General features: G+C 42.4%; 1 protein-coding gene and 1 long non-coding RNA gene across 14 annotated transcripts in view; one reads left to right on the forward strand and one right to left on the reverse strand.

Moving 5' to 3' along the window:
- The window catches only part of LOC139355488 (uncharacterized), a 34,439-nt gene extending 33,374 nt beyond the window's left edge, over nt 1-1,065 (reverse strand). The window contains exon 1 of the long non-coding RNA XR_011606217.1: nt 929-1,065. This is a non-coding gene — a long non-coding RNA (uncharacterized lncRNA). The remainder of the gene's footprint in view (nt 1-928) is intronic.
- LOC105467273 (formin 1) overlaps nt 1-22,603 on the forward strand; it is a 468,877-nt gene that overhangs the window by 34,317 nt on the left and 411,957 nt on the right. For all 13 annotated transcript variants that reach the window (XR_011606208.1, XR_011606209.1, XR_011606210.1 and 10 more), the window contains one exon: nt 57-2,042. Coding sequence is in view for 6 of the 13 variants with exons in the window: in XM_071067172.1 (XP_070923273.1) it covers nt 188-2,042 (1,855 nt within the window). In the remaining 7 variants the exon portion in view is untranslated. The remainder of the gene's footprint in view (nt 1-56; nt 2,043-22,603) is intronic.

The raw sequence follows: 22,603 nt of genomic DNA on the forward strand, positions 1-22,603 counted from the left end.
GTGTGATTTATGCACTCTGTTAGACAAGCTGCTTTCTTCCCCTGTTCCTCTAACAGGCAGTCTCATTGCTGGAGATGACTGTCAGCTGCTTTCTCTGCAGAGCCACCATCACATGCCTCACCACTGGAGCCTGGGAAGCCTGACCACAAACTGGCATCTCCAAGGCATGAATAATTAGGTAGGCATAATGGAAGGTACTCATTGCACCCTCCAATTGCATAAGCCCATTACGGAACTCTGCTACATCAGCTTCTATCTTCCAAAGGGGGAAGTCAGAGGATTTTCATACAAGGGCGCTGTAACTCTAGACAGATCCAAGAAAGGTTTTCATAACTGCTACCAAGTCAGGGAGGAGTCAGACATCATCAGCCTCAGCCAGGAGCCGGATGAACATCCAGGCGACATATTTTTCAAGCAGACTCCCACGAAAGACATTCTGACTGAGCTGTACAAACTCACCACAGAGAGGGAGAGACTGCTAACCAATCTCCTGAGCTCAGACCACATCCTCGGGATCACGATGGGGAACCAGGAGGGGAAGCTGCAAGAGCTGTCGGTGAGCCTGGCCCCCGAGGATGACTGTTTCCAGAGTGCTGGTGACTGGCAGGGAGAGCTCCCCGTGGGCCCTCCCAACAAGAGGAGCACCCACGGGAACAAAAAGCCTCGGAGGTCTGGTGGAAGGAGAGAGAGCGCTGGGGCTGTCCCACAGAAGAGGACAAAAAGAAAAGGGCGTGGAGGCCGAGAATCAGCTCCTCTGATGGGCAAGGACCAGATCTGTTCCAGCCACTCCCTTCCTCTTTCTAGAACAAGGCCTAATCTTTGGGTACTAGAGGAGAGAGGAAATCTGCTCCCGAATGGAGCACTTGCCTCATCCCTGCAGAGGAGAGAGAGCTGCCCCCCAGATATTTCCAAGACGCCAGACACAGACCTTAGCCTTGGGAGCTTTGAGACGGCTTTCAAGGACACTGGGCTCGGAAGAGAAGTGCTGCCCCCAGACTGCAGCTCCCCAGAGGCAGGAGCGGATGGAGCTCGGAGGCCGTCGAGCGGGCTGGAGCAGCAGCAAGCAGGTTTGTCTGAAAGTCACCAGGACCCTGAGAAGCGTCCAGAGGCAGAAAAGGATGAGATGGAGAAGCCGGCTAAGCAGACTTGCAAGCAGATACCTGTCTCCAAAGTGGTGGCCAAAGTTCAGGACCTGTCCTCCCAGGTACAAAGAGTAGTTAAAGCGCATTCTAAGGGTAAGGCGAGGATTGCCATTTGCCCAGCAGCCCACGCTGAGTTTGTACCCAAAGCTGACTTGCTCACCCTCCCGGGAGCTGAGGTCGGGGCTCATGGTTCCAGGCGGCGGGGCAAGGAGCGGCAAGGGGATGGGTCCTCGCAGTCGCCAGCCAGGGAAACAGCCTCCAGTTCTAGTGCGTCGGCCTGTGCCCAGGGGGCTGTGAACAAGGTCCTCCTGAAGGTGATAGAGAGCGAGAAGTTAGATGAAGCCCCTGAGGGGAAAAGACTGGGCTTCCCTGTCCACAGGAGCGCCCCTCACGCTCGCCCAGAAACCAGAAACAAGAGGAGAGCCGGGTTGCCCCTCAGTGGCCACAAGTCCTTGTTTCTGGATCTGCCCCACAAAGTAGGTCCTGACTCCTCCCAACCCAGAGGGGATAAGAAGAAGCCATGCCCCCCAGCACCGGCAGCTCTTGGCAAGGTGTTTAATAATTCAGCCTCGCAGTCCAGCACACACAAACGGACGTCACCTGTTCCCTCGCCTCTGTCTCCAAGGCTCCCCAGCCCTCAGCAGCATCACAGGATCCTCCGGCTCCCTGCACTGCCTGGTGAGAGGGAAGCTGCTCTTAATGACTCTCCTGGTAGAAAGAGCCGTGTCTTCTCTGCTGACACCTTGGAGCCACCATCCTCTACAAAGGTCACGGAGACCAAAGGAGCCAGCCCGGCCTTCCTCAGGGCAGGCCATCCTCGGTTGGTGCCTGGGGAACCTTTGGAAAAGAGCTTGGGGCCAGGGAAGACCACAGCTGAGCCTCAGCACCAGTCACCTCCAGGTTAGTCTCTGTTTAAGATGTTTGGAATCTGTTCTTGGCTGATTCGAGAACTATCAGTCTGCTTGTGCTACTTAGAAACTGACTAATTAACAATGGACCAAAATTCCTAGGCCTGTTAGTTCACTTTGCAGCAAGAAAACGGGGAGTGGAACAGGGAGGTGTGGAGATGATGAGGATGGTTTTGACCTAGTGGTTCAGAGTTATAGTTGCTTCCAGAAGCAATACTTTGTGAATGTCTTTTATTTATTTATTATTATTATTATTATTATTATTTTGGCATTCTCTAAAGCTACTTCTGTGGTTGCGTAACAGTGACTCTCAAAGGAAACAGGAACAGGCAGAGAGAAGTAGTAACTTGTCCCTGCCTTTGATGGTACCAGTAGGTAATTGGCCTCTTGACCTGAATTTTGCTGTTCATGCTGCTGGAGTCATTCTAGGGATTCTCTAAGCAAAGTGCAAAAGTACGCTGTGTCTTCACTTATGTCTGTAGTTAGAGGTTTTTTTGTTTGTTTGTTTTAGCAATCATCTTGGTAAGTGCTATTATTTTATGACAAAAACTTTTGTTTTTCGCCAGAAGAGGAACGAATTCAGTCTAATTTGAAGACACTTGGTTCCAAGTTTTCTTTTTCTTTTTTTTTTTTTTTACGGTTTTTAAATTTCCCATATAAGCACAAATTGACTTTACTCTGTAGGTATCTTTTACTTACGGGTTGTTACTGTTACTGGTATAGCATCATTTCTTATGTTAAAGGTGCTAAAGAGCTCGTTTGACTTATATACTTAATGTGATTTAAAATGTTACGTGAAAATAATTTTTTGGATTCAATAGGACCAAAAAAGACCGTGCAAAAGAAGCGCCACTCCAGTATTCATTACATTTTCTAGGCTGTTGGGGCCAGAATCTCAGGGTTTTATATGCCATTGTGCAGGTTGTGTGTTCTTTTTCAGAGATCCTCTAACAGCATATGGGCAATGCTTTGTCTAAGGAATAGCTCGTAATGTGATAGACAGTCTCTTACGGGTTAGAGCAAACATCAAGTGCAATTTTTGAGATAAAAAAATATATCTAGGGAAGAGGAGCTTCAAAGCTTTTTGGTCATTTTGAACTTGTGAAATTTTATAAATCTCTCTGGATCATTGATCCGGGGGTAGGTCTTTTAAAATGTGGTGAATGCTTTTCATCTTGTTTTTTGCAATATGTCAATCTTGTTTTGACGAGAGTTGCTACTTTCATAACCAATATGCTTCACCAGGAAAGTCCCAGAATCGTAGATTTTATATCACGTATCGCAGAACCCTAGTGATGAAAATTCTTTCTGTTTCTCCTGTCGGATGCTGAGGACTTAGAATCACTTGACAAGGAAACTCTCTGAGGTTAAGGGAGAGATTCCTGGAGGCATGAGTGTAGAATATCTCAGCTGCCTTAACTCCAAAAACTGTGCAGAAACTGTGCATTCAATACATTGCTTTTCAGTAAATCCTCTTTTTCCTCAATTTAGGATTATTTTATTATTTCACCCTTTTTCTATTTGAAAAATATCATAAACGCTCCAGTGTATCTGAGTCAAGGCAGGCACACAGAGCACACTCAGTTTCTTTTGGAGACTGACCATGAGCCCCCTGAGTGACAAGTTGAACGGATGATCACGCGTTCCCTTGGGCTCTCCATGCCATCACCCATAACATTCCCTTTATTTTGGCCTCAGCCTTCCACTGGGATCTTCAGCAGCACTTTCAGGAGCCAGTCATAAGAACTGTAAGGATGTCCTGTGCTTTTAACCTTATAAAAAAACAGGGCTGGAAAAGGAAAGGAGAGTAGGAGTGGGTAACAGCTTTTTTTTCTGATATGGGTAACTTCTCTACTGTGGAGACTTCCTGCAGGGCCTCCAGCCATTACCTCCTATTGGCCCCACTTTGAAAGGCATGAGGGAGGGGGTTCCCCAGATAGTACCTTTGATTTGTATCCTGTGTTCTAGTTCCCTTTGATTTGTATCCTGTGCTCTAGTTCCGTTTGATTTGTATCCTGTGTTCTAGTTCCCTTTCCTTTCTTGATTTTCCCTTTCCTGTTGCCGTGAGTCCTCTTTATATTCTGAACCCTTCAGTGACTCCCTGCAGCTGGGAAGCCTGTACAGGGAGAATTTTCCTGTTTCCAGCTACCTTTGTCTTTCACTTCATTTCTCTTCCCACCTAGAAGAGGGCTCAGACAGTTGCCAGCAGTCCAGAAAGAGGGGTGAATAATTCATTTACCTTCACAGTGTCCCTTTGTCTGAATCCAACTCCCACCTTTCTCCCAGGTTAGCTATTAACCAGATTAAGTTTATGGTCTGTGGACATTTATTTCCTGTGGAAATAACATCTAGGTATTTTTATTGAAGTGATGTCATTAAGATTATTGAAAGCTCTCATTAACTGCTCAAGTAAGATATTAAGTCTGGCAAAAGTAATCAGATCTGTTTCCAGTTGGAAGACTCTTCAATGTTAGAGGCAAGTAGTAATTCCCAGGAAACAGTGAAACTCGCTTATCCTTGTTACAAGACTAAGCAGTTAAAGCTAACATTACCATTCATGCAGGATGTAGCATAAGGATATCACAGAGGCCAGTGATGTACCTTCTATTGGCTTTGTAATTTTCTTAACTTCTCATTTCAAGGATGATGCGTGGGAATCTCTTACCTAGTGGTGATAAAATAGAGAATATACTAACAAGAACTGGTAGTCAGGTTTTTCTTCTCCCGTCTTCTCCCACCGCCAACCGGGAGATGGGTTTTATAGTATTTTATTTGGGGGATGGAGATGGATGTGGAATGTTCCCAAGCCTTTGTGGAGTATGGTCTTCCCCCAAACCTTGAGGAACTCTAGTTGTGCTAGCCTGCAAAGCAGTGTCCTTGGGGCTTGGTGCTAGGATTCCTTTCTGTTGTGCTTGCCTTCATTTACCTTTGATTCAAAGTAAACCCTTTTCGTGCCAGAAGAATCACAGGGAGTTTGGCTCACCATACTCGGGAAATGCCCAATCTTTAGTGTGCTCTTGAGTAATCTCATGGTTGTTTTCCTTTGACGGCAGTCACTGATGTGGTAATGGAAGCATATGCTCCAGACATAGTTCTTCCTGATATTGAGAACTGAGAATCACCTGATCAATTCCTGTGCCTATGAAAATATGTAATTAATGTCAATTTATTGAGTTAAGAGACATACATGAAATAAATTTTATTTACATGTGTAAACCCCTAATGCTACTGTCAAAGCTTTGATTTTCTCTGTGGACATGCATTATGGGAAGTAAATATAAACTCTTGCCATATTAATATGAAGGTTTGATGCAATTCCAATAAAATTGTAAAGAAGCTTCACAACATTAATAGATATATGCAGCCATTTAATATTACTACAGAAAGTATGTAGTACATAGAAAATTATCTAAAATTAATTCAGGGGGAAAATAGGACTCAAAAATTGCATCAGCCATATTCTACCCATATAAAACAAAAACAGGAATTAAGCGGACATAAAGTACATTGCTATGCAGTTTTGAGAAAGTAATAGGATCCCAATTAAAACTCCATGTAACTATGACCTGGCAATCCCACTTTTAGGAATTTAGCTTACATAAACATATGTACCAATAAGAATATAGGCATAAGGGGGTTTATTGCAGCATTGTCTGTAGTGGCAAAAAATAGCTAGACAAAATTTGAATGTCCATCATTAGAGAAATGTTTAAATAAATGGTTGTACATTTATGCTCTGTAATATTGTAAGGCTCTTCAGAGTACTGATCTAGATTTGTATCTATTTGAGTTATAAAATAATACATAAAATGCTCTCAGTTTTTGTAAAACAACTATCACCCCTCCTGATATATAAATATATATGTTTGGTCCAGGTTTGAATATAATGGAGACGGGTGTGTAAGAAAACTGGCCAGGCTGTTAACATTCCTTATTGAGGGTCAAGGCAGTGGAGGTGGGGAATGAAGTGAGTGAAGGGGAAAGATGCAGAAGCATTGGAGAAAGACATTAATTTTATTTCCCTTTACATATTTTTATATTGTTCCTCTGGTTGTAGTGAATATGTTACTTTTATGATTCTTCAAGAGTGATTTAACTTCTTTTATTTTTTAAGAAAAAAACAAATTCACCACCTAGAGTGCTCGTGTGTGGGGTGGGGGGCGGGGAGTACAATTATACCTGAACCACACTTTTCTATATTTTCCCCATGTCCTTTGAGGCAAGAATTTTAGCATTGAGAATATATGATTGTTACAAGGGGAAATGGAGGTTGTTAGAGAGCTGTAAACGCAGCGCCCAAAAAGCACTAGTCCGGGAGGTAGGGCTAGGATGAGGATAGAGCATAATCCAGAAACCAACGGAAGAGAGCAATTCAGAGAGGCCCCTGGATGACTCAGAGTCCTGAGAGGAAACAGATACCTGCCAGGCTGAAGGCACAAGGGAAGGAGTGGTCACTGGAGCCCAGAGAGGGGAGACTAATGGAGGGGAACCTCTGGCAGGAACCGTGGTTTGTGGTAGACCCACCCAGCGGAGAGGAAGCTGTGGGGATAAATATCCCAGCCTCACTCTCCTCTGGACCACTTCCTGTAAACCTCCTCTAACTGAACCAACCAGAAAGCACAGTGTAAAGGAGCCAAGCCAGTGGCTGTGGCCTACGGGGTCAGCCTTCCAGGGCCAAGAACAGGTTGAGAAAAATGGGGAGTGGATCTGGAGGGGCCGGTGGGAAACTGGATGATGGGGATGAATTATGCTATAAAGAACAGGAAAATACTGTTGCTTCTAACCCTCTTTGGGGGAGTTACTTCGGTATAATGATGTCTATGAGTAGACTACAAGAGGCTAAAGATGAGTAGGTGATAAGGAAGTGGAGATAGTGGCTACCCTCCAATTTATTAATGAATGGATGTGAAAGATAGGATGGAATTTTAAATGAGCAACAGGGGAAAGAAGAATGTGTGTTTATATGATATATGGGTATATGTTTTGTTACAGAACAGTGGTAATCTTAATACCTAAATGATTATTACCGTGTTTTATTTCTTTCTCATGTGACCTTTTTCCCTCTAAATTTGATTAGGTTGACCATCTTTTTACTGTTAAAAGTTCATACAAAAAGAAAGTAAATTGGAAGTCCTGGTAATATGATTTTTTGTCCATGGATTCAGAAATAATATTTGTATATTTTTTTCAAAACACAACACACAAAGCTCTTAAAATTTCACAATGATTGAGATCCCATTGTACCTGCTTGCTTTTTGTGTAAAGCATAAAGAGAATTTTAAAGAGTGTATTTTCCAATTATCTCAAATTAAGAAAAGCTAATTGGCATGTGAAATATGAAATAAATGTTCTACTAATGAACAATTTGTATTTTAAGGTCGGTTTCTGTATAAAATAAATGGTGAGTATTTTTCTCGTGTGTTTGGTTTTTAAAGGGAAATGTGACTTAAAGGCCAGGACCACGGCCAAAATCTGACGTTTTAAAATCCCAAGCCAGCTCTATGCCTGTGCATTTTTCCCCAGATTAAGGTTGAATTATGCTTTGAGGACACCTTCCACTGAATTGCTTTTCACATGTCTCTATTTTTGGATTCAGAGTACAAGATATAAAGCAAAGTTGTCAGTCTGTGGCCTTTGGCTATGCACAGCCATCCAAAATCATTCCAAAGATGTGTAGAAATAGCAGAATAATACCATGATTAAAAGTTACAGCCACTGATAAATGTAAAAGATAAAACTATTTTTAAAGTAAATAGATACTAAATTTTAAGGAATAATTCATTGGATATATTTGTTTACATAACTCAACATTCTGCCTCATGGCATTATTGGTTGGGACATTAGAAAAAGACAAACTGGCCGGGCGCAGTGGCTCAAGCCTGTAATCCCAGCACTTTGGGAGGCCGAGACGGGCGGATCACAAGGTCAGGAGATTGAGACCATCCTGGCTAACACGGTGAAACCCTATCTCTACTAAAAAATACAAAAAACTAGCCGGGCGAGGTGGCGGGTGCCTGTAGTCCCAGCTACTCGGGAGGCTGAGGCAGGAGAATGGTGTAAACCCCAGAGGCGGAGCTTGCAGTGAGCTGAGATCCAGCCACTGCACTCCAGCCTGGGCGACAGAGCGAGACTCAGTCTCAAAAAAAAAAAAAGAAAAAGAAAAAGACAAACTTTTTGGGTTGTAATTGGATTACAAGCATTATATCAAATCGATAAAGCAAAGTACTGAAAATTGAAAGCATATGTTTTGTTTTCTTTCTTTCTTTCTTTCTTTCTTTTTTTTTTGAGATGGAGTCTCGCTCTTGTTGCCCAGGCTGGAGTGCAATGGTGTGATCTTGGCTCACTGCAACCTCTGCCTCCCAGGTTCAAGGAATTCTCCTTCCTCAGCCTCCCAAGTAGCTGGGATTACAGGCGTGCATCCGGCTACTTTTTGTATTTTTAGTAGGGATGGGGTTTCACCATGTTGGCCAGGCTGGTCTCGAACTCCTGACCCCGTGATCTGCGCGCCTCGGCCTTCCAAAGTGCTGGGATTACAGGTGTGAGCCACGGCCTGTTTTATTTCTTAGGGACTCCTGAGAGAGAGTACTTTTTGAAAACAGTAGATACCACTGTGGCCCCACCCCCTTCCTCTTGATAACTGTGAGCAGATAAATGACTATGGTGCCGATCTCACTTTATTTGCTTTCTGATCCCTTACAGGGATAGTGACTTCTGTTAGATAATTTTAAAATTGGAATTAGACCATATCTAATGTAGCTTTATGGCCCCTGGGCTGTGATACTAGGTCATGCTATCCCCCTGTAGTTCCTCTGTGTGCCCCAGCAGCTCAGCCTCCTATCACGGCATGTTCTGGAATTTCTTCCCTCTCATGGAAGGTTCTAGGAATTTTTTTCACAGTCATGGATTGTTCCAGTACATTGAAACAAGGGCCCAGAGCCTTATAGGAAAGAACTTGAAATCAGGTCAGAATTGGAATTCAGACACCTATAGGATATAGACAGATCTGAGGGGTTCTGGAAGGATGTTGGACAATAGGGAGGAACAAAAAACTAATGAAGGAAAAGTACCACGAGAGAAGAAGACTTCCAGGTCAGAATGTCTGTGGACAAACACTTCCTCATCCTCCTAGGAGGGCCCCTACACTTGAGGAAGAAGGAGCTTTGGCACAAAGAAATGAAAGAACTTTATCATCAGAAGCCCAACAGTTTTGCAGTGTGGAAGAGCTGTTCAAGAGAGGTAGGGACTTCCTCTCTTGAGGACTGGGTTTCGTGCTAAGCAAGTGAGTGAGGACTTCAAACACTGAGATTCGGATTTTTGTATTAATAATTCATGCTATAGTCCCAGTTACTCGGGAGGCCGAGGCCCGAGAATCACTTGAACCCGGGAGGAGGATGTTACAATGAGCTGCGATCACACCACTGCACTCCAGCCTGTTTGACAGAGCTCTAGAGACTTCATCTCAAAAAAAAAAAAATTCATGGTAATACAATTTTATTCACAATAAAGTCATCAATCAGTTCATTCAGGTTTCACCTAGTTTTTCTAAAATGTTAAAGTTTTGAGTTTCAGTTTTGTGTTTAGATGGAGAACCCAGAAATGCTCCTATGACTGAGTAAAGCTGTTGGTTTCCAGGTGAGCCCAGAGGAAATGTGGAGAGTAAATAAGGCATGCGGCTCGGGCCTCAGCTATGTTCTCCCTAGGATTCAGACTTGTCTAGGCATGTCTGGATGATTTGACAGTCACGCCTGTCCAGAGTCATCTGCTTGAGTGCTGGGATGATCATCACAGGACAAAGCTCATCTTAAGGAAAGCAAGAACTTGAGCCACATCCAAGGGTAGCGGCTACCCCGGGGAGGGACAACCCTCAAAATAGCATGACGTATGTTCTCCAGATTTTCTGTTGCGCCAGCCCCGTGGACTCATGCCTGGAGAGAGGACTGCCATAAAAAAAGCAGTGTGAAAATTTAAAGAGTAATGTTACTAAAATTTCTTTAGGACGTTGAAAGCAAGTTCTGCATAACAGGATGTACAGACTTGGGGAAGCAGAGTCCCTGCTGGAGGTGCTATGGAAGCACAGTGTGACAGGGCATGATGAACTAGATTTTGTCCAGTATGGTTTTATTTATGGTAGAATGAACGAGATTTTGTCTTATCCTAAGGAGAAGTGGGGGAGGTAGGCAGTTGTGCCTTGGACAACACATCTGGCACCTTTGACTACAGCAGCCCTGGTGCCCATTTTGGAAGCATCAAGAGGCCCCTTGTGCAGCCGGAGCAAGAGATGAAAGCAGTGATGAGGAGGAAGAATTACATCCACAAGCACACATGATTTCTAGAATGATTCAGGAGAAATTGGTGTGGGGGAGAGGGAAGCACCAAAATTGGTGGAGTCAGTGAAATACCGATTTTGTAGCTTGTTATTACTCCCCTGATTGCAGTTGCTGGAAGGAATTATGTCAAATTCATAGTGGTTTTTTGAGACTCAAAATGAAATAATATCAATGAGAATAGTTCATAAAGCACTTTTAAAAATTAGCTTTATTATAATTACACACCATTGCTGGTTCATAGGGGTAGAAAGGATTTTAAAATCCCACTCCTTTTGGTATTTTCCAATGATGAAATGATGCTACAAATAATAGCTCACAATGAGTTGTTTATTCTATGTGGATTTCCCGATTTGCTCTTGATTAAAACTGCTACATTAGCTTCTGTTTTTTTTTTTTTTTTAAGGCACTTACTTATGTAGCATCTTTATCGATATCTTATTGTTTCATGTAGGTTAATATTGGATTTCTACCTAATTTGCATTAATAAAAAAACTTGAGGGCAGAGGTCATAAAGGATACCTCTGAGGTACTCCCCACAGTGTCTAGCTTCAAACTGGTTCACTCAGTAGCCTTTGAATTAAATCAGGGTTTTAAAATTTTCTAAATTAAATTAAGTCAGAAAGGAACTGGAATGGCATGTCTGACTACTAATGTCATTTCAATGTGAAATCTTAAAGGATGAAAGAGCAAAAGAAAAGAAAAACAAAGGTCCCCTTTCTTCCTACCAATCATTTCTGAATCATGTGAAGTCACATTTTACCTCTTCAAAGTGTTCTCAATTTCTGCATCTAATAGTAATTTTGTCCCTCCTGATTTCCATATCATATTTTTATCAAGGCAGTAAGTTTTAGACCTCAATTATCTGCCTCTTATATGTGTTTTTTTTAATATTAACTCATTGATTCTTGTGTGATAAATAACTTAATCTTTAGCTCTTATCAAGCTTTTGAATATAGGACCTTATCTTTTACTTTGGATGCATGCTTTGCAGTTCTATAAATAGTAGATTAATAGGTACTGATTCTTTTAAGGAAATTGTGGTTGTTGACTTTAATTAAAAACAGCCTTCCAGCTTACAGTGATAAGGCCGTGGCTGCAAGTGACAAATTGTCCTTAGGAGTAGTCAGACAGGATGATTGGGAATTCTGCACTGACATGCCACCCAGCAGAGTAAAATGGGTTTGCCTGGCTTTGTTCTTGGTGTCCCATCTTCATTTGGAACCTGTTTCTCCTAGTGATAGAACACTTCAAAATGGAAACAGATGTCTCTTTATTTTCGGTTTTTAAAAAATCTCTCCTCAAAGATAGCAACGGTATCACATTCATCATTGTATACCTGGATCAGTTACTGAAACTGATCCATAGCATATACTCAGTAAGTGTTCTATTGAATGAATGAATAAATGGATGGATGAATGATGAGAGAACTTAGTCTGAAAACTGGTAACAGGGACACATTTTTTCCCATTTTTCCTATGTTAAACAATGAAACAGGTTTCGTGCCATATTATGTGATTGCTATCGATGTTAGATGCTATTACCCTATTTTGCTAGAAAATGCTTTTTTTTTTCCTTTTTTTTTTTTAACCTTGAAACTATTCATCTCTGCATGGGTTTGGGAATCTAAATGTACTCAGAAGATGGAAGTAGAATTAAATGGAACTTGGGTACTCAAAGCCAAATCTTTTGTGAGCAAAGAAACTGGTTTTTTAAATGGAATAACTTTACAACATATGATTGGCTTTACCAGAACAGACAGCTTTACATTTTAAAATGAGACTTAACTTTATTGTAAAATCCAGTTACTGAGGGGCAGTCAAGTGATCAAACTTGAAACAGAAACCAGAGGTGGTTTAATGTTTCATGTATTTCACTGGTCACAGATTAACCGTGTTGCATTATCCATGATCAAAGGACAGCACGTTTGAACCAAGGTTCATTTTATGACCCAACACATTGGTGAACTAGAAGGCCAGGCAGGGACTTGTAACTCTTATACAAGAGTTGTGTATAACTTGTAACTCTTATACAAGGCTGTGATTCAGGGAGTCCTGCAAGGCTCACCTGCTGGGTGCCTAATGCCCACCATGGAAGTTTGCCTTCTGTGTAGGCACTGCTGCTAGAAAACTTGTGTATAATGCAAATATAAGTTGAGGTCATGTGATTGATTTCCAAAAGCTATGCACAAAACTCACTATAAGTCATTATATTAATAGGCTGATAAAATTCCCGCTATTAATATTACCTAGCAGAGCAAGATCTTTACAGAATGGGTTATGGGATGGGTTTCCAAGAGTGGAAGTAGAAGTCAGGGTATCATTGGCATGCCACAAGACTCATCGCTGCTCTCTGCCCTCATGGGATTTTTTTAACAGCTTTTTGGCATCCTTTATCAAATTTAGAGAAAAATTGAAACAGCAAGAGGTGTTAGGTGACAGAATCAGAGCTTATTCAATTTCCCTAAGCTAAATGGAACAAGATTAAACTCAAGAGGATAATGGGAAAATCCTGCATTGAGATTAAACTATACACTTACAAGTAAAGGACATCAGAGACCTCAGTTTCTGTTTTAGCTGACAGCATATTGATTTTTGAGCCAGTTGGGTAATGTATAGTTGTTGAAAACAAAACGTCAGGCTACATTAGAAATAGATACTCATATCAAGGGAGAAAATGTGCTACTGTAATTTATAGAGTGTGATGAATCTGGAGTTGTTGGTATAGTTATAGGTACATATTTGAAGGGCATTATTGACAGATTAGATTACGTGTCGGTGACCAGGACGGAAATATATCTGAAAATTATTTCATGGGGAAAAGAGTTCTATTAAATAGAGTAGTCCATGTACCACAGTGTGAAAGTGATACATGAGCGAGGTGGTATAGTGCATGCTGTGGGTGCCACCCAGATCCCCCTTGCAAGACTAACACCCTGTTCCCTCTGCTGCTGGCAGTGTTGCCAGCCAAAGGCTTACAGCTGAGGGCCTCCCCAAGAACTGCCCTCTCCACATGGGAGCTACCTCTCCCATTCTGAGGTTCCGTCTGAAGTGTCATTTGCAGAGGGCAGTTTCTGGGGAGGTATCAGCTGGAAGGGGGGAGGTACTCCCAAGATTACACCTTCTCCTCAAGCGCAGATCTGACCAATGACTTACCTGTGTGTGAGAGTACGGAAGCTCAGCACCACTGCCTTGTGTAGGGCAGTTCTGAAGGGCCATCCCAGCCTCCGTGCTCCCTACATTATCACCTGAGGCCTCTGTCCAAACTGCATCTTCTCCAATCCCGCGTCCCTCACTTTCCCGTAGGTATCGCTCCAAAGAGCACTTTCCACTAAACCTTCTGCATGGAATCTCTTTTCAGGGTCTGTTTTCCAGGGGATCCTACCTGTGATAGGTGACATTATGTTACCTATAACAGCTCCCATTATTTGTAATGGGAGAGGATAAATTATTTGATGAATAATGCTAGGACAATTAGTTATCCATGTGGGGAAAAAAAAAAGTTGGATGTACCTTATGCCATGCACAAAAATCTATTTCAGGTGGATTTTGAACTGAAATGTGAAAAGGAAAACTTAACGGCTTTTAGAAGAAAATACGGAAGGATTAGGAAAGGGTTTCTTAAAGGCACAAAACATAATGAAGATTACTGGTGAATTTGTCTATATTAAAATAATATAAAATTAAAATTAAAGGAAAAGCATTTGACTATGACATGATATCATTTAACAAAGTAAGAAGAAAAGCTGGGAGAAGATATTTGTAGCTCTTATGACTGACAATTAGCATCCAACATTTGTAAAGAAATCATATAAATTAAGAAAAGAAAGGAAAACTACCCAGGAGGAAAAAAATGAGCAAAGGAGATAGTCAATTCACTTATAAGAAAGTCTAAATGATGAATGAGTATATAAAAATATACTTAGCCTCACAAGCAATTAGGAATATGACCATTAAAATAAGATCCTAGTTTATACACATTAGATTGGAAAATATTATTTCCAATTTATATTCTACCTCTCCTTCGTTTCTTCCCCTTCCTTTTCCTTCCTTCCTTTACTTCTGTGCCTTTGCACATGCTGTTTCCACAATAAACTTCTCATGTGTCAAGACCTAGCACACATGTCATTTTTTCCATAAAGCTCTCCAACCTCCCTGGTTAGAGTTAAGCATTTCCTCTTTTATATTTCAGATATTGCTTTGCGCTTCTTCCATCTTAAAGCACTTGACATTGTTGTAATTATTTGTTTACATGGGAGTCTGACACTAGATCACCAGCTCCTGGGTGGCAGGAATCATGTAATGTTTCTCTGTGTGCATATGCCCTTGATCGTAGTGTCTGATACCCGGGTAACGAGTCAACATGGGATGGGGGAATGTGCCGTTCCTTGCCCCGGTGGCTCTTCCATTAGAGCAGACTCCTTCAAAATCGGATCTGAACTTCAGACGCTCCGTAATGGTTGCTTTGTTTTCTTTTTTGATGTACCCACTAAAATTAGTTCAAGAGCAACTTTATTTTTGAAGAGTTCTTAATTGTTCATCACCTGCAGTGGAGCATATGGTTCAATGTGTTTTCTACTCTCAATTTAATTAAAAGGGATAAACAGCTGTGTGTGTGTGTGTGTGTGTGTGTGTGTGTGTGTGTGTGTGTAACCATAGGTGGAAAGTTGCATAGGGACAAAATAAATTTTATTTGTCTTTGTTGTTAATTGCTTTTCTTTCAGGGATATTGCTGCCTAGTGGCATCGTCAGGATTTATTTCTAATCCTAAAAAAGTGAAATAAATACACTTTGCCTACAGAGAGAAAATATGTCAACATATTTTAAAGAACAAAATATCTCTCCCTCAGGAAATTTAAATTTTTGGAAACATACACCCTAAAGACATTCAAAATTTTTCTTATCTTTTTTAAAGAAAGTCAGTGACAGTTCTATACACTCCACGTGGCAGTATATGATTTAGTTGGTATTTGTTGCCTCTTAAAATGATAATTAAATTGTAAAGGTGAAAAGGATCCCTTGGCTCTGTGCCTTCATGTTATAGATGATTAAAATGAGGTTCCAGCTGAAATGTCATAACTGTCTATTGGTGGAATATGCTGGATCTTCTGACTTGAATTTCGGTGCTTTCCTTTCTTCCAAATTCTGTTCCTACTACCAATTTAAAGGTAATACGAAGCTTATTTGGATCTTTAGTGACAGTGAGTTTCAGTAACACCAGCTACTTAGGGGTGTATGTATTTATTTATTTAGAGACGGAGTCTCGCTCTATTGCCCAGGCTGGAGTGCAGTGGCGCGATCTTGGCTCACTGCAACCTCCGCCTCCCGGATTCAAGTGATTCTCCTGCCTCAGCCTCCTGACTAGCTGGGACTACAGGCACCCGCCACCATGCCCGGCTAATTTTTTGTGTTTTTAGTAGAGACGGGGTTTCACCTTGTTAGCCTGGGTAGTCTGGATCTCCTGACCTCATGATCTGCCCACCTCGGCCTCCCAAAGTGCTGAGATTACAGGCGTGAGCCACCGCGCCCGGCCGACAACAGCTATATAGGTATTTATTTTGGAACCCTTGAAACTTCCTCAATAAGCAATTGCCTGGTGGCCTTCGTAAAATTCATAATAGATTTTCATTAGCACCTTAACTCAAGGGGATACACAACTCCATTTCAGTGCAATATAATTATTAGACTCGTAGTCAATATGGATTAAGAGGTGAAGCTTTCAAAAATAAATGTCTATTTTTTCATTAAGTTATGATAATCTGTGAAGTGTCATAATCTTATATAATTATTGAAATATCATTAGTAATATCACCAGACTGGAAAATTGTGGGCTTGGTGTGGCCATTGTGCCTCTCATCCTCTCCTAGTCCTCCATTCCAGGAGAAGAGATGAAATGAACCTGCTCATCATCACTTCGCCAAGAACTTATCCAGGGTCTTGAAATAAAAGGAGCTTTTCAGGTTAGGTCAGAGATAGTGAAGGGCTAGAGCAGACTTTGGAAGGAGGCTGCTCCTAGCCTCTGCCCTGAACCCTTTCTTTTCCTCTCCCACTACTGTGGCCGCCATCTCTCCATGCTGGGAGGGACACAGCATGATGATGGGAACTGACATCTGAGCTGGGTTGGAGCCCTAAATCATAGCTCTCATACTTAGAAGAACCCTGTGTTTTCGAATAATCAAAACTTTGTTTCAAAGCTGTGTACCTGGTTTAATGAAGACAGCAATGGTATCCTCACTTCTAGGAGGAGTCAGGTTATCTAGTAACCCATGAAAATACAGAATTTACCAGGATAATTGAAGCCTCTGTATGCCCACATTGAGAGGTCAGACAAGAGGAAGGTGGCAGTATCTCGCCGGGAACGTTGGGGGACATGCCTGACTGTCCTTGGGGCGAGATGTCAGAGGAGGAGATGATAGGAATATAGGGACACCTGCATAGGCCACATTGCATTAGCAAAAGGGAAGAAAAATGAAACGGAATGAAGCTAGTGAGGATAAGGAGCAACAGCTGCAGAGCCTAGGGGCCAAGAGTTGGTGATGCATTTCAACCTACTCATCTTTAGGTTACTCGATAGAAATCTGATTCCCTCAAGTATAGGCAGTCAATGATAGTGTTCCTGCTGACAGAGCGTTTCCTGGAGGCCTTTTCCAGTGTTTGTTTTCTCTGCTCATGTGCCTTCATCACTTTCGTTTTCCTGTGTCATAGCAGGCAGTTGTGCCTATGGATACTGGTTGAAAAATAACAGTAACAGCAACAGCAGTCCTTTATTCTTGTGTACCAGCTACTGACTTGGACACTTGATAAATATTGCATTGAAGCCAAACCGTAATCTACACAACAGTTATTATTATCTCCATCTTACAGAGGAAGAAATGGAAAGTCAGAGAAGTGAAGTACATGGCCCATGTCACCCAGCTAATAAGAGGTAGAACCCAGAGTCACACCAGGTCTGACCAACTGCAGCTGCAGTCCCTCATCTCTTCATGACTGTGCCTTGTTAACAGGGGACGGATTGAAAACCCGGAACCAGGGCAGTAGGGCAATTTGTTGGGCGAGCTGTATGGTGGTGGGTTCTTTAAGAAACCGCAGGCCGGGCGCGGTGGCTCACGCCTGTAATCCCAGCACTTTGGGAGGCCGAGGCGGGCGGATCACAAGGTCAGGAGATCAAGACCACAGTGAAACCCCGTCTCTACTAAAAATACAAAAAATTAGCCGGGCGCAGTGGCGGGCGCCTGTAGTCCCAGCTACTCGGGAGGCTGAGGCAGGAGAATGGCGTGGACCCGGGAGGCAGAGCTTGCAGTGAGCCGAGATCGCGCCACTGCACTCCAGCCTGGGCAACAGAGGGAGACTCCATCTCAAAAAAAAAAAAAAGAAACCGCAGTACCTGATGCTCCCCTCTTACCTCTGATGTCCGTAACTATGTAGCGAAGCCATACCCCAGTGTAAATAAATGTGCAAGCATTTTACATAGTATGTTGAAAGGAAATATATTGTCCAGTTTTGGCAGGAAAAGTAATTTCTTGTATGGTGTCTGAACAAAAATCAGAATCCTCTCCTGGGAAGAAATGTGGACACTTCTTTGGTGATATCATTAAACATTATCCTTTGAGCTCATTAATCTGGGGTTTTACTAATCAGTCATGTCTTACTCTTTGGGAGTAGTTTGGAATCATACAGGTTTCCTTTTTCCTCTTAGAAATATATATAGCTACCCTTCTCATTCAAGGTAGGCAGAGGGAACTCTGGAATGCTTCTAAAACGCCCACCCTGGCCTCTTAAGTAGAAGAGGCCAGTGTGGAAGAGGTGCTTTGCTACTGAGTGCAGGAAGCAGTGAAGGTCCCATGGCAAAAGGGAATGGGGAAAGGCAAGGGTGGCAGGGGCTGAGAGACAGCTATGAATGAGAACCACCAATTTCAGTGACATCTGTGGGTACACACTTCATTGCTTACCCAGAACTTTTACATACATTATTAACAGATTCTCACAAAAATCCCTGTTACGGGAGGGTATGTTTCTGTCTCCTTTTTTTTTTTTTTTTTTGAGACAGGGTCTCACTCTGTCACCCAGGCTGGAATACAGTGTTGTGATTTCAGCTCACTGTAACCTCCGCCTCCTGGGTTTAATAGATTTTCCTGCTTCAGCCTCCCAGGTAGCTGGGACTACAGGCTCCCACCACCATGCCTGGCTAAGTTTTGTATTTTTAGTAGAGACAGGGTTTCACCATGTTGGCCAGGCTGGTTTCGAACTCCTGATCTCAGGTGATCCGCCTGCGTTGGCCTCCCGAAGTGCTGGGATTCCAGGCGTGAGCCACCACGCCTGGCATGTTTCTGTCTACTTTAAAAAATTATTTGTTTGGTTATGTTCTACCTTGTTCCAGAAATCATTTGAGAGACTTGCATTCAATATAGCACATAGAATACCTTTAAAATAGGTGATAGAAATTAAAGAGAAAATATTGTTTTTAGGGTTGTATTGACCAGCACAAATTTATCTTGACTGATGACACATTTCAGAGCCAAACCCTGCAGGGCCATTGCTATGATCCTTGCTTCCGTTTTCAGGAGGAAATAACTACAACATGGTTCATCAAAAAAACCACTTGCTTAGACATTTTCACCCTGACATATGTTATAAGTGGGAGTTTAAGAACTATTCCATAGTCCTATCTGAAGCTCTTCCCAAACACGTCTGCCTCTGTGTTTATGCTTATGTGTCTTTCTTGTCTATGTGGGTAGGCTGTATATATGCATAAAAATGTGTGTTTTTCATATTCTCCCATGAAATTTAAACCTCTCCAAGACACGTGCTTTTGTGTGATTTTTTAACAATCCTGTCCCTGAAGCAGATAATGACATCTCTCTTTGAATGAGGATGGAGCCAAGACTCCCAGAGGATACCTTGCTAAGTAAACAGCAGAGGGACAATTTTGACGTTAGATCCTCTATCCTCCCTTTGTACCACATTGTGATGTCATGGGGATAATTTCAGTGGCCATGAAGCCACCTGCTCTGAACTTAAGTAGTGAACACGGCTCCATCATTCTGATTAAACTTATATTGATATCTGCAAAGCATTCAAAAAATTGTTTGTATTCAACGAATATTTATTGAATCCCTATCATATATTCATCATTGTTCTAAGTATAGTAGACACAGCAGTAGACAAAACAGACCAAAGCAAAGCTAATTTCTGTCCTCATGGAGCTCACACTCATTCTAGAAGGGTGAAGACCAAAACATAATCAGTAAATTGTATGGTGTATGTACAGCAGGGGATGCGGGTGATGGGAAAAGATATTCCATGGTTTTTTGGTTCATAGACTAGAACAGTTAGTATTGGTACACAATGCACGATGAGAATTCTATCCAGTGTTAAGTAGTATATTTTAAGAACATTGCGTAACCTTGGAGAAGTAACCTAACTGATTCCAGTAGCATTCCAACAGAGAGAGTCCCATCGTACACAGTCCTTGCCAGCCAAGCTCTCGGTTTCTCCAGCTTCACTAACCTCTGCCAAGAGGCCTCCTTGTTCCTGAGGGAACTGCTTTTCTCACATTTCAGAAGGACAGTGCATACTTGTGTCAAGCTGAACGGGATCTTTCCTATTTGATGCCGGCGAGCAGCGGTGCCAGGGAAGACACACTAACAGAGCCGACATTCTCCCTAACTGGGTTATTCTGTGCTGTGCTGTGGCTTATCTCATTCTGAGATCTTCCTGCTGTTGTCCAGTTTGTACCAACATTTCAAAATCAATATTCTCTTTATTTTTAGGGACACATCTTGACAAAACAGGACTTCAGAAAAAGGGTGCGATTCTAAAAACTCTCAAAAGGTTACACTGGCCTTTTGAAAATATAATTTATGTAGAGAAACTTCTAGTGCAAGATCCTCAAATAGTTGTATATTTAACATCTAAAGTGCAAGTCAAACATTTTGTGTGAATTTTGACACTTAAAAAACATTCCTTGGGGGACCAAAAAAAGAGGGGCTTTGGAAGATAATATGAAGGGAGAAACTCAAAAAGCAAAATATTTCCAATGTATAGGCCACCTTTATTTTAGCTGTGAAACATTGTAACTCAAAATGCTTATTTATTTATTTATTTATTTATTTATTTATTTATTTATTTTTGAGATGGAGTCTCACTCTGTCACCCAGGCTGGAGTGCAGTGGCACGATCTCGGTTCACTGCAACCTCCACCTTCTGGGTTCAAGCGATTCTCCTGCCTCAGCTTCTCGAGTAGCTGGGATCACAGGCATGAGCCACCATGCCTGCCTAATTTTGTACTTTTAGTAGAGATGGGGTTTTGCCATGTTCGCCAGGCTGGTCTTGAACTCCTGATCTCAGGTAATCTGCCCACCTTGGCCTCCCAAAGTGCTGGGATTATAGGTGTGAGCCACCGCACCTGACTTTCCCTTTTATTTTTAAATTTTTCAGAAAAAGTGAGATAGCTGAACGTCAGAGAGGTTAAGCAACTTGTCAGATCATAGTTCTTTTCTTTCCTCTCCTTTTAGTGCTCTCTACTTGACTTTGTGGCCAACAGCCCAAACGTTGGTTGTGAGGCTACCCCAATCAAATCCCCTAATGGCTAGCAGATCTAGAACTCCCATATAGCAACAGCCAGGTGCAAGGTGAGGTGATGAGGCAGCTAGAGAACTTGTTTTGAAACTGCATTTACATGCCAAACGTACTCTTTTTATTTAGATTGTTGTTTATTGGGTAATTTGGGGTGAGGTGAGGTGGAACTGTTAGCTCAGCATCCTCCCCCGCAACTGCCTCCTGAGACATCCCTGGGCCATCCAGTGGCATCCTTGCCACAGTTTTGTCTCTTTATTTAATCTTTATGTTATTTTCTACAATCCCACTTAAAATTGTAAATTGGCTGGGGGTAGTGGCTCACACTTGTAATCCCAGCTCTTTAGGAGGCCGAGACAGGAAGATCACTTGAGCCCAGGAGTTTGAGACCAGCCCGACCAAAACAGCAAAACCCTATCTCTACAGAAAATACAAAAAATTAGCTGGGCATGGTGTTGTGTGCCTGTAGTCCCAGCTACTTGGGAGACTGAGGTGGGAGGATCACCTGAGGGAGTTCAAGGCTGCAGTGAGCCATGATTGTGCCAGTGTGCTCCAGCCTGGGTGAGACCTTTCCTCAAAATAAATAAATAACAAATAAAATGAGATGTAGAATTCATTATCTAATTTTGTAATTTATTAGGTCTACTTATCATTTTATAGATGGCTGGCATGGCTTATAAAGGCTTTGTGGTTTGAGTTTAGTATCCTGGACTAATGTTTCATCCATAGCACAGGTTGGAAGTAGACACACCTAATTGTGCTTCTCTGAACTCTGAGCAGATAGTTTGATATGTTTGACCTTAGTTCCATTTATTGTAAAACAGGTAGAAACGTTAATGTTCCTTCCATTGTCCCAAAGATGTATCAACCGTGCCCCCTGTGGCTCTTAGGATCCTTTGAAGAAAGCATTCATACTTACAGTTATCGTTAGCCATAATTACAGAAACTGTGGGGTTGAGAAGGTCATCGAGCCTCATCTCTATTTCTAAGCTAGAGTTCCAGAGAGTGACTTTCCTTAGGTCAAGTAGCTAATGGGCACCAGAGCCAGAATTAGGAAACAGGTCTCTAGCACTCCAGTTAATGCTCTTTCCTCTACAGTTCTATGGCCCTGTTCGTACTCTTTGGCCCAGCCATTTACAGAGAACCATAGATCTGTGTTCATATTGCGCTGAGAGGTTCCTTACAGACCAGAAGACTGATCTCTTAGAAGCTCAGGGACTGTGTCTTGCTCAGAGTCACAGAGGCTGTAGGTGCTGGAACTGGGACTAGAGACCAAGTCCCCGACTCCCAGCGCACTGTTCTTTCAACCACACACTCTCCTTCTTTGTTGATGGCTGTGCCTTGGGAGGGTTTTAACTCATAACCTAAAGACTCCCATGAACTCGGTTGCATAATCCTCTCTTGTGAGTTGAACTGTTGAGGGACACACAGTTCCACGTAGTGATGGTGCGTGATATGGGAGGCAGAGAGATGCAGTGCTTGGCCCCCTATTCCCATTATAAGTCTGTGACTTGGGGCACTTCTGTAGGCCTGGGTTTTACAAAGTGAGGGCAATTAATTAGACATTCCTTTCTGTTCCAGAATTCTGTGGTCCTTTCCCAGGCATGTATGTTTCTTCACGTTTTGTCCAGTAGAGGGGGGTGTGTGCTCACAGA

The sequence above is a fragment of the Macaca nemestrina genome, chromosome 7, assembly GCF_043159975.1.
Source record: "Macaca nemestrina isolate mMacNem1 chromosome 7, mMacNem.hap1, whole genome shotgun sequence".
NCBI lineage: Eukaryota > Metazoa > Chordata > Mammalia > Primates > Cercopithecidae > Macaca > Macaca nemestrina.